This window comes from Camelus bactrianus, chromosome 1 (genome assembly GCF_048773025.1).
Source record: "Camelus bactrianus isolate YW-2024 breed Bactrian camel chromosome 1, ASM4877302v1, whole genome shotgun sequence".
Lineage (NCBI taxonomy): Eukaryota > Metazoa > Chordata > Mammalia > Artiodactyla > Camelidae > Camelus > Camelus bactrianus.
This window is the reverse complement of record NC_133539.1, coordinates 89,212,977-89,225,818: the sequence shown is the minus strand read 5'-3', so window position 1 is coordinate 89,225,818 and position 12,842 is coordinate 89,212,977. Positions and strand designations below refer to the sequence as shown.

The following is a 12,842-nucleotide window of genomic DNA, read 5'->3' as shown; positions in this document are numbered from 1 at the left end:
GAACTTGTTTTTAAGTATTTACCAGAACAGGTTTTGTTTTTAGTAAATATTATTATTTAGTAAAACATGCGACTAAAAAAGAAAAATGCAAACTGGCTTGAGAAATTCAAGATATATTAAGAGCAAGAAAAATGGAGTTACAATCTCAAATGTACTGAGGTATACAAGTAGAAAAAACACAATACATCTTTGAATAAGGTCAACCAAGATGTCTAGTTTTCCAGTAGAGTTATAAGCTTTGAAATTAATATTTCTTGAAACTACTTTAAAAATAAAATATTAACATTTATAATTTAATTGAAGAATTTGGCTATAAGAAGCCAAAACTAAAAATTGCTTACGTATGTGTGTGTGTGTGTGTGTGTTTGTGTGTTTTAAAGATCCTAGACTATCTGGGGCTACAAAAAATATCTCTAGAGCAAAGATCACGTTCATCTAATGAAGTCTGTATATTATGCCATTGCTTGATGTAGTATAATTCTAACTTTAATTTCTTCCGTATGCCTTAGACAGATCCCGGCGAAAGGTATTAACCCTATAAATTGTAAAGAAATGAAGGAGCTTGTCAAAAATTGATGATTATACCAAACTGTTTTTAAAGAACCACACAAGGTTCTGATTGTTGCTATGCATTTTATCCAAATGATTTCCTTACTTATTACATTCCCAGCTCTTCTAACACACTGAAAGCTAGATTGACTTTGTAAACACAGTAGTTTTCCACCTCATTCATACTTCTTGTGTTGCTTTTTCTTTGCTATCTGTATTAGTAAGAATGAGCAGAATGTATTTATTATATTTAAAATCTAGTCTGCACTGATTTTTTTTTTCCTTGTTTGGAAACTCAAGAATTATCTCTATACCAAGTAAAGCCGCTACCAAAGTCACTATAAATGAAGAAGTAGAATAAAAATGAAATTACTGATGAATTACTGAAATTACTGAAATGAAACTAATGTTCATGGTTTGGTGTGTGTATATGAATACAAACCCATGCACAAAAGTACAAATGCTTCTCTTTAGCATCTTTCATAAAAATACCACTAAGTGTATGTGTTCTCTCATTGATCAGGCTGTCAAAATGAGCTTTCACAAAAAGCTCATGAACAATCAAAGATATAATCTTAGTGAGAGAGATCACTTACTGGCAACTTTAAGAACTTCTGATGTGAGTTTTTAGAACACTAATACATACATTTATGCACACACGTCATTGCTGAAACCACAATAACAGGTTTGATTTCTTTACTGAAATTGTGTTTTGTGATATGGGTAAACACAGAGTGAATATAAAAATACCAAACTATTACAGCTCCTGAAATAGAAAAAATCTGATCGAGTGCATTGACACAATGTCCAACATAACATTTTCTCCCCTATGTCACAAGTGCAAGCCCTAGATATATATACACAAAAACATATATGATGGGAAGCATTTACTCACATTTACGTCTGTGTGATGAATTAAAACACAAAGAGCTGGAAGAATCTGAAGAGAGAACCATACAGATTTTTAAAAATACATAGATTAAAAACATACACATAAAGATATCTACTTTAGTTTAAAAAACAAAATAAAAAAATGCTTGTTTACCTCCTGAATGGTTTCCATTGGGGGTGGTGGGTCTTTGTGGCGACATAAGTTGACCATAACCCAAGTAACATTTCTTAAGAATGTTATAGGAATAGATGGACTTATGAAGGAGAGCAAAGGTTTCACAACTCCAAGACTTATGACATAATCTCTACACTGTGGCCCATCACCTGTAGGAATAGGATTTATCAATTCAATAAAATATGTTGACAATAAGCAATTTAGAAAACATAAAGGACTTGGTTCAATATGCTGCTTCCTGTATTTAACCAGATACACTGTTCAGTTTTATATAAAAGTTTTAACCAATAAATTAGTTCACATTTTAGGTCTCTGAGTTACGAGAAGCAATATAAGGTACTAAGACTTTTTTTTGCACATTATTCACATATCAAGGCTTATAAGCTGTTCACCTGTAAAATGTTCTTATGCCATCTAAATGCTAGAAGCCTAAGGCTTCTTTAATGTACTTTGTGAACAGAGAATTGTTGCTTTTTATCTTCTCTCTCAATGGTATTCTTCAGTTTAAGAAACTTTCACATAATAAAAGACATACTGAAATACTATTACAGAGAAAATATTTGTAGAATTAATACTGATGATCCAGTATCAAAGCATAAAGAGTATTAATTATAAATTACTCTATGCACTTAGAAACTATACCAGAAAAAGGGAGGGAAGGGGGAACCAATACCCCTAGAGCAGTGGTTCCCATTGTGATTTTTTTGGGCCCTATCCCAAATCTACTGAAACAGAAATTCTGTGAGTCCAGGATTCTGTGTTTTAACAAGCCCTTCAAATAATTCTGATAATAGGCTAAAGTACGAGAATCACTGCCCTAGAGAAGTGCCAAATTTAATTTTTGCGTCCAGAGTGTCACTGTAACTTGTTGTATGAAAGCCAAACTGAGATATTATATTCTGTAAGTGAAAAAAAAAATGCAATTTAGCATTTAAAGATAACATGATTGTTCTTTTTGCATTCATGTATTCTAATTAATTCTACAATGTCACTGGAATTAAAAACCAAAGACCAAGATATTGTGTCAGTATTTCTAAATCTAAACTTTGGTATAAAAGTGAGGGACTCTGGATACACAAACAATAGCATTCCTAATAGTACTTAACATACCATATGCCAAGAACAGTTTAAAGGGAAATTCTCCCATTTGAAAACTCCTTATTGTGGGACACTAACCAACCCTTGCCTTCCAACTTGGCCCCCAAAAGGGTAATGAAGAGGAGGTGTGTCAAAGTAAAACTGATTACTTCCATTTAAGAACAATTAAAAAACAAAATCTGTTGCAAAAATAAACTTTAATGTCATGGGACATAGAATAGTTCAGATTCCGGATTTTTTCATTCTCCATTGGAGGACAGGTTTTAAAATTTTTGAGTTTGGGTGAAGTTAGGCTCTAGTTATAAAACAAATTCCTGAAATGTTGGAATTGTCTTTAATTATTCTTCCTACAATTATTTATCAGAAAAAACCCAAAAGGTATGCTAATCATGGTCAACATTTAATGAGACTATCTATAAGCTACAGATACCTCCTGTATGAGGATGGCCTCATGATGATAGTGGAAAACACTACTACATTTTACTGTACTAAAATCCACAAGATACATTAAAAAATTTCAATTTAGATTCTTCTTAGGACTGCCATTATAGAGAAAAATTTTGGTTTAAGTTCTGCCTTTTTTCTTATTTTCTACGGTAGTGGAGAAAGTTGAGGAATAAAATGAACCCTAAGATAATAAAGGAAAAACTAAAAGACTTAAATCATATACATATTTCACAATTATTCAAATAATTAAGAGCTAACTATATACAAAAAGATATAAAGGTATCATAAGCAACAAAAATGTTCATTCTGTTTACTATGGGTTTATACTTAAACAGCTATAATATCTGTAAACTATTTCACAAAAACTAGTACTGAAAAAGGCAAACTGTTTTTCCTTTCAACTACTAGTAGTATTTACATGACAGCACATGATAACAATTGCTGGACTAGTGTTACAAGGTTTAGACAAACCTATGATATTTCCCAAAGCCCACACTGCTTGCTCACAGACATTTTGATGGGGTGAATGGAGAAGCCTCAGGAAAAGTGGCACAGCATCTGAAGGAGGAAAACATAAGTTATCACTTATGTTTGAAGATACTGTTGTATGTCAATTACATATCTCAGTAAAATTTTTAAAAAGGTTAAAAATACTGTATCTAAACCAAAAATCAATCTTGTTTCTCTGTTGAAACCTCAAAAGAAAGAAAGCTATCAAAAATGTATTTAAAATATATCCTTATTAAATAATTTTCATTAGAATAATAGTAGTGGAAAATTTCTAATAGACTATTCATCATCAAAATGACAGTTTTAACATATCGACAAAATGTTAAACTAAACTGATAAAATTTCATTTACAATTAAACCTGGATTGAATTCCAATTTTAAGATTAATTACTTATAGATTCAGCATTATCTTCAAATTTGGAAAAAAAATTTAATTGTTGAAGTAACTTTCAAATATAAAAATTTAAATAACATCACATTGGTCTTTAGCCAGGCCAGTGATTCCTGTGCCACCTTCTGAATCAGAAAATGATTCTGTTGCTTAACAAGGATGAGAAAAACAGAGACAGGTTTAACAGAATAATATTGCACTGAACAAATGATTCTTCTATTTCCTTTCTTCTTTCTGATATTGCTTTGAAAACTGCTATTTAAGTACATGTGGATCAATCATGCTTACTTGTAATAAAAAGTAATTCATTTATCTATTACTTTTGGTATATTAAGACAGACTAGCAGTGTTAAATTCTAAGCCTCTTCTAATCTTTAAAGAACAAAAAAGAGAAAGGAAGAAGAGTGAGGGATCGTCTTGAAATCATAAAATTTACTGAACAGTCAACTATACAAAACAAAACAAAACCAAAAAAAACAAAACAAAATCAAAGACCATTTGAACCCCAAATTATCTTTTCTATGTAATATTATAATACAAGTGTTTACAGTGCTTACTGCTTATAGTTTTGTTCCTCTTCAAAATCATGAAGAAATTATTGCTTAAGATTTTAACAAGCTTAGACAAGTATACTGCTTCCAAACTTGAAAGGGATTTTTAAAAGTATTTTCTTTAAAATTATTAATTTTTTTGCTTAGGAAAAGAATCAAATGGTATTCATGAAAACTCAGGTTATTACTTCCAATAATTATTTCCCACTTACATTTCTTGGAACACAAAGACAATCAATCTTATAATGACAATGAAAAAAAATTTGCAAGCCATTCTTTTATGTAGGACTACTTTATAAAAGATTTCCCCAAAACGTATGAGGGAAATCTCATTAAGAGAGGCCAACAGGTAGTAGGACAATGGAAAAACACTTTTATTTATGTGATGCCCTATAAATAAAGTTTAACTACAAGAATGTAACCTGCTACTATGATTAGGAAATGTTCTTAGATTCAGAATCAAATGCATTTTTGGAAATGGAAAATGTCAGTCACTGGGACAAGATGACCAAAGTAACATACTTAATTTGGCCTATTTCAATTACCCTGTGTGTTACAGAATAGCTAATATTTTATAATATAAATAACTCTATTCTTTTAGGAAAAGCACTGTTTTTTAAAAAATTAACTTATTTGAAAATTACATTTTTGTCTGTTAATAACCAACTTACTAGACTGAACTACTGCTTGAGTTTGTTCAGAGGTTCCAGATGCAATGTTTGTCAAAGCCCATGCAGCTTCAAACTGTAAAGAAGGACTACAAAAAAAAAAATAATAATTTTAACAAGTAGGGATTTTTATATTGGCCCAAGTATCTACAAACCATTCCTCCCCTCTAGCATTTTACATTAAATATTTTGCTTCAAAACATATCTATGTATCCAGCACATTTTTTTTAATCTCCAATGACTATTTAAAATATCTCTTCACTATATAATGCATACAGCCTCCTCAGGTGTACTTGTTTTTAGTAAGAACTCTTTACTAAGATACCTCCACATTACTACCCAAACAGTATTCTCAAGTATCTATGTGGCTAAACTAGACTGACTAGCAGACTACTTATTCATCGTCAAAATGACAGTTTTAACATATTGACAAATGTCAAATTAAGCTGGTAAAATTTCACAATTAAACGTGGATTGAATTCCAATTTTAAAAAGCTTACAATTTTCAAAGCTTGCAAGTTAAATGTATCATTTGAAAGTTTCTGTTTGGCCTTTACCTTCCTCTCTTGGTGTAAACACATCTTATATATTGTTTTTCAGTTTGGCTTTTCCACTCCATCTTACAGCCCCTTCTTTTTTCTTTCAAGATCAAACTAACTACTAGAAAATCTTGTCTCCTATAAAGGATACATCCTAAATTATTTCTTAAAATAATGTACTTACTTGTCATCTCTTTCAAGACAATGGACTAAAATAGGCAATATTCCAGATTTTATTAAGTCATCAATTGGTGGATTTCGATCACTGGACAAAAGCTTCCTATAAGAAAGATATATATATATACCACATGTGAAACTTAATGACATATAGTTAAATTCAAATTCATATTCTATATGGCTATTATAATAAATCTGGATATCTGGCATAAATACTCTTTCTGAAAGTTACTTTTTAAATTTATATAATGTAGCCTTTTCTATATTATAAAAAGATTGATTTACAAATTTATAGATTATTAACAAGGAAAAAATAGCCATGAACCACTTTACCACTTTTTAAAAATTAGTATAGTAATATTATTCCAACAGTTAAGTCCCAAATATAACATAAAAAGATAACTAAATGTTTTATATGTGTTACCTTTGGACTTAATTTTGTGGTCAGAGAAAAAAAATGGGCAGACTTCTTCAACATGGCATTTACCTTACTAAGAAAGGAATTAAGAGGTCACTAATATATCCCAAATTATTCATTACTAGGTCACAACAAAGTCAAAGGGCAAAAAATTGGCAGGATGCTGGTACAAGTTTATGACTTGTGTGTCATAACATAAGTGTCCAGTTCTTCAGTCCTACTCTATACACCAAATCAGAGGTCATAAAAGCTTAACAACATTCTCATCTCAGCAACTAAAGGAAATGGAATAAGCACAGCAATACACAGAAAAATATCCAGAGAGATATTAGAGATACTAAGGTGAACAAGACAGACATCCTTGCTCTTATAGAGCTTAGAGTAAAACAACAATATTCATTTACACATGTGGTAGACTGTATGTAGTTTTAGCTGAAAAGCTCTCAGTGTGACCCAACACAAATCTTCACCCATTTGAACTCCAGAACTACTATATAAAGGTAATGTTTAAAAAAGCTTTATCAATTCTGCTGTATACCAGAAACTGACACAACATTGTAAACTGACTGCTCTTTAATAAAAATACGTATGTATACATATAAAAAAGAAAGCTTAATCAGATCCTATATAAACTAAGTGATAGCTGCTAATTTACTACCCTATCAACGTAAACTCCTTGACCTAGCTTTACACCATTTCACACATTGGCTCCATCTTATTTACCTAACTAACCTTATTCTCTGTTATTCAACAATAGGTCAGTTGTCTGTCCCAACATTTCAGTCTCATTTCCATGCCCTCCATATCCTAATTCCTCACACCTGGAATGCCCTCTTTCCTGTTTATTCAAACTATCTATTCAAAGTCCATTTCAAGTTATATGTTTTCACAATACCCTCTCTGAATTCCACAGCATACACCTACATTTATTATTGAACGTCACGATTTCTTACATAGTTTTTGCCTTCTTCATTAGGTTCTAAATTTCTTCAAGAGCAAGAACTTATTCCACATGCTTTTCCACAGTATTTTCCATAATAAATGGCACAATTCTTTGCACAAAGTAGGAAATAACCCAGACATTTTTTAACCCAGTCTTTCTTAATCAAGGTTTCAAATTTATTAGAATAATAATTTTTTTTCACTACTTCATTGAGGACATTCTTAAAGAGAAATAGCCTTTTTCCTTTAAGCACATAATGGCACATACAATATGTACAAAATACAATATATAATCAGTCTGGTATCATTGTCTTGATTTGTGCTAAGGTGCCAGTAGTTTACCCACAGTAGCTTTTGCAACATCAATGTGAATGTTAACACAGTTAAAAAAAAAAAAAAAAAAAAGGCAAATAAAGTCTTGGAACTATGGTGAAAATAATACCCTCTGAAGTTATCTCAGGATTTCCTAGGGACCAACAGATCATATTTTAAGAAGCCTGGCTTTAGGGGCCTTAGGGCTTTAATCATCTCCAGAACTTCATGCTGAGAAGAGCTCTTGCTCCAATACTATAATCAACCCTGACAATGATGAGCATAAAGCTTCAATTTCTTAATCATTCTTCCTATTAACACTATTTGTCATTTTTGAGATGTGAAAGCTTCTGTGATTTCCTTCCTACATAACAAAGTTTGTTCTAAGAAATTCTTTTACCTGAGGTGGGCAACACTCAGGTTGCCCACCTATAATTTCCTTATCTGTTCTAAGTGGATTAAAGTGTTTAAAGTGGATACACAAAAGTAGGAAAAGTCTAATAAACATAAAAGGGACTCATGCACTGGATCATATATTAGGTGAACCTATGAACTCTTGTACTTTGAAATTCTAAAACTAGAATCAACTTCATGCTTAAGTATCTCTTCCCTACACAACACAGGGTGTTATTCTTTTATTTATAAAAACACAGAGCAACCACTATATTGTACTATGACACAACCTGTCTTCCCCAACCTATTAATTAAATACAAATGCCTCAGCAAGTTTTCCTGATTTTCCCCTTAAAATGTGAGCACATAGGTTTTACAACTGAAATATACAAAAATAACTTAATATTTCTACACCGAAAGAGACTGAGAGTCTCTGTAGGCTGAAATCTTAATGTCTCTACTTGCCTGTGCACTGCTACAGTAAGTTTTTATTACTGTTTGATCAGTATGAGGATTGTGAGAAAAATTAGCTACCAGGGCAGGATCTGAAAAATCTGACTTTTAATAAAATTAAACCTGTTAATCAATAAAAGGTAAAAGCTTTATAAGTAATGGTTTTCTATTAGTCTACAGAAATAACTTGTCAAATCAACTTTTCCCTAGCATTTGTACATACTACGCACACTAAAGCGTCAGTGTACTCATGAGTTTTGTGTAAGTTATAAAATTTAAATATGTCCTTGAAATTTAACTTACCTAGCAGCTTGAACTGCACTTAATTGAATTCCTTGGTTATCACTTGATGCATTCTATAAAAAATAAAACAATTTTTGATGCAAATACACAATAATTAGTTATTAAATCCAAGAAATAAAGAGAGGAAAAAAATTCAACTTACTTGAACAATAGCTTCTAAAGAGGTATTTTGCTGGGGAAAAAGTTAGAGAAAACTAAGTTAAAAAATCACCTTAAAATTCTATATTTATGTAAAAATCTTTCATTGGTATTTTTAAGTTTCCAGAATAACAACTTACCACTCTATAATCACCATCTATATCAGAATCTTCACAGATATCTTCATGTGGTACGTTCCTTCTCTTTAAGAGATGTTCATCTCTTTTATTCTTTAAAATAATAAATAAATAAATAAAAGAACTTCAGTTAAATTTTAAAAAGCTAAATACTTTCATATAAATTTAGGTGATCCTGTGCCTACAAAAAAATACAAAGTGCCTTTTAAAAGCAAAATGCAAATGCAGAAAATCAAAACCAAATTGTGAATTAAACACTTAAGCAACACTAATTTGAGTCTCAAACTCCAAATATTACATTTTTAATGAACTGTGAACTACGTAAAAACAAACTAAAAAATGAAATAATTTGATTAAAAAAGACAGTGTACAGTTTAAGCCAGAACCAAACATACATATTCATTTAAAAGTACTAAACCATTTTATACATCATCTGGAAGCTTCTCTTTATCACCTAAAAACAAAGTCAAAGCAAAAGTTGGGCAGTTCAAAATCAGACAAAAATCAACAATGCCTTATAAAAATCAAGGGCCACATGAATTTCACTTAAAATGTCCGGGACAAATTAAAAAATATATTCTCAACTAACCTACTTTAATACTTGAAAAGTTGATACAATTTTTAAGTAACAAGTTCCCTTCAGGGAGTAATTACTATGTAAATACCAGAACTATTTGGTGTAACTGTATACTCATGGACTTATACTTTCTATAAATCATCTAAAATTAAGGAAGGAAAAAACCATCTGATAATGTGTTCTCTGTTTTTGGGTAGTGGACAAACTGTATCTTGCCAACTTTAATAGCTTGTCAAATTTAGTCAATCTTTCCATTTTGAAAAGAAAAAGAAATGCTAATTAAGCACTTGAAACTAATATACATTTGCTATCTTCTCTATCTGCTGTAATGTTATTAGAATTATATTTGGTAGTACCCCAAATTAATCACTCACCTTCCTTAATTCAACTACAACTTCATTTCGTTGTCTTCTCATAGTCTACAAGAAATTAAATAAAGAAAATTATTTTTAAAAATTACCTCAAATTCCATCACTTATAGAAAACTGCTATTAACATTTTGATGTACATTCCCTAATCTTTTCTTCTAATCAGATATGTACATAGTCATATTTTACTCATAATAATTATATAGATGATTTTCTATCTTCATATTCACATTCTCAAATACTGAAATCTGCTTTGAAATTATTACTAGATCTGTAATATTAGATGTATCATAATTTTTTAAAACTGTAATACAAGAATTATTAAAGTACAAATGTACAAAGAATAAAAGAACCCATAATCTCACCCCCTATATGAACCAATTTAGAAAGCAGGAGAGAGGTATATATAAGCTCAGTGGTAGAGCACATGCTTAGCATGCATGAAGTCCTGGGTTGAATCCCCAGTACCTCCATTAAAAATAAATAAATTTTAAAATTAAAAAAAAAAACATGTACAAGGTTAGTAAATTCAACTGCTTTTAAAAAGGGGTGGGAGGTGGGGAAGGGGGAGAGAACCTTCCCATCTATCCAGTGTCTTTACCTAAAGGTAAACACTGTTAGATTTACTACGACTCTGACACACTTATCTATTTATTTGTTCTTCACCCTATTTTTGTTTACTTTATCTGTAGGTCTTAGTGATCTTCCATGGTGGTAAATGCAGATCTGTTTTATTCTTTCTAAAGAGCACATAATTATTCTATCACATATTCTAACCATTCAATTTTTTAACATTTTTTTTCATTTTAAAGTTACCTAACACATGGATACATGCTCACTGCAAAAATATTCAAACATTCAGAAACAACAAAAGTTCAAGCTCTTTCTATGTATAGGTCCACTTCATTCTAATGACTATATATGCCAAGACATATTAAGTAGAAATGGCAAGTAATACTCAAAATAATGCCAAATAAATATCTCAAACTTATTAATAATCTATTAATAATTTCAAAGAGATTTTCAGCAAATGGCAACTCCACTCTTTCAGTTGCACAGACCAAAAATCTTAGAGCCATCCCTGACTCTTCTTTTTTCCCTCACATTTCACATTCAGTTTGTTAAGCAAATTCTACTGATTGAACCTTCAAAACTTAACTGACTTCTCTACCACCTCCTCTCTGGTCCAACTTATTAATCTCTCTCCTAGGTTGCTGCAAAAGCCTCCTAATTTGTATCCCGCTTTACACTCTTGCCATCCATCTTTCTCCTAGTCCATTACTATCACAACAACCGAAGTAATCTTCATAGGGAATTTTAATTTTTGTGTGTCACAGCCTTCTTTAGCAGGCTGGTCAAATCAATGGACACCTCCTCAGTGTTTTTAAATAAACGAAACATGTAAGATTACAAAAAAAAACCCCCCACAAACTGATATATAGTTGCAAAAAAAATAGAAATACAAAAAAATACTGTAATATATGCACTTCATTATCATACTAATTGTAATCTACCAGTGTGTCTAATACCTACTACATACTTTCAAAGGAATCAAGACCATAAATGGTATTTCAGGATATCTTGCAATAATGTGATTTTTATTGGTGATGACAAAAATCACAGGTAATGTTAATAACTACTGAGGTTTATTGGCTACATTATTAAGTGAAGGAAATATTCTTTCTAAGTTCCCAGGCCCTCCTGAATTCTACCCATAGACTCCATGGGAAGGACTCAGTAACGAATCTTTTCTAAAAAGTCAATCAGATCATGTTATTCCCTTCTTCAAAACCATCCAATGGTTCTCTACTTTAAATGTCCAGTCATTGCAAGGACTTAAGTCCACTTTAATCTTTCTACCTCATCCCCTCCCTAGTTAATCACCTCTCAGATCTAAGCTCCTTTCATTCTCTCCATTCATTCTGCTGTATCCTAACTTTGTTATTCCTCTAACACACTGGAAATTCTCTCTTCAAGGCCTTCTGTAACACACTATACAGTAACTGCTAAGATGGACTCTAGAGTCAAAGTGTGTAGTTTCAATTTTCAGCCATAATACTTAATAGCCTGCCATGCCTGTTTCCTCATCTTAAAATGAGAATAATAAAATACCTATTTCACAGAATTACAATAAGGGTTAAATAAGTTAACATATGTAAAGTGCATAACTAGTTCCTGGCACATGGCAGTGCCCATGTTAGCTATTTATTACCACTACTGCTGCTTCCTCAGGCTGCAATGCTCTTCCCTCACTATCTGCAGGGTTCACTCATCTTCGAGTGTTTCAAACGTCCCTTCGTGGTGAGGTCTTCCTCTTCCTAACTATCCAGGGACTATGTGTCTGGATACTCTCTACTGAGCTTCTCTGCCATATTTTCTCCATACCACTTACCACTTTCTAACATACTATATATAACTTTATTTATTATCCCTCTCCCCACTAGAATGTATTTTCTATCTATAAGGAATAACATGAGGAATAAGAACTATTCCTTCTCAAAATATACTGGTATACTTATATGTGCAGAAATCTTTACCTCAATTTTTGACCAAACCAATTTATTCCATCTTTGTTTAAGTGATCATTCAAACTTCGGTACAGACATGGGTTTTAAAAATACCAAGACTCAATTTAAAAATGCTAATAAAACAGGCTTGAAATGAATGAAATAAATTAGCCAGGTATTACAATAAGAGTTTCAATTTTCCCTATGGTTTAATCATTACAGCCTTAAGAGGTAAGAAGAAGAAACATTTCTTTCTTTTTAGAAATAAGGAGACTAAGGCTTAGAGAGTTGAATTACT

General features: G+C 31.4%; 1 protein-coding gene across 2 annotated transcripts in view; it reads right to left on the bottom strand.

The window, feature by feature from the left end:
* Positions 1-12,842, bottom strand: part of KPNA4 (karyopherin subunit alpha 4) — a 51,775-nt gene that overhangs the window by 14,920 nt on the left and 24,013 nt on the right. For both annotated transcript variants that reach the window (XM_074368664.1, XM_010952055.3), the window contains exons 2-10: positions 10,044-10,088; positions 9,096-9,185; positions 8,960-8,989; positions 8,818-8,870; positions 6,004-6,099; positions 5,284-5,369; positions 3,632-3,718; positions 1,595-1,764; positions 1,445-1,489 (exon numbers count right to left, since the gene is read on the bottom strand). In XM_074368664.1, coding sequence (XP_074224765.1) covers positions 1,445-1,489; positions 1,595-1,764; positions 3,632-3,718; positions 5,284-5,369; positions 6,004-6,099; positions 8,818-8,870; positions 8,960-8,989; positions 9,096-9,185; positions 10,044-10,088 — 702 coding nt within the window. The remainder of the gene's footprint in view (positions 1-1,444; positions 1,490-1,594; positions 1,765-3,631; positions 3,719-5,283; positions 5,370-6,003; positions 6,100-8,817; positions 8,871-8,959; positions 8,990-9,095; positions 9,186-10,043; positions 10,089-12,842) is intronic.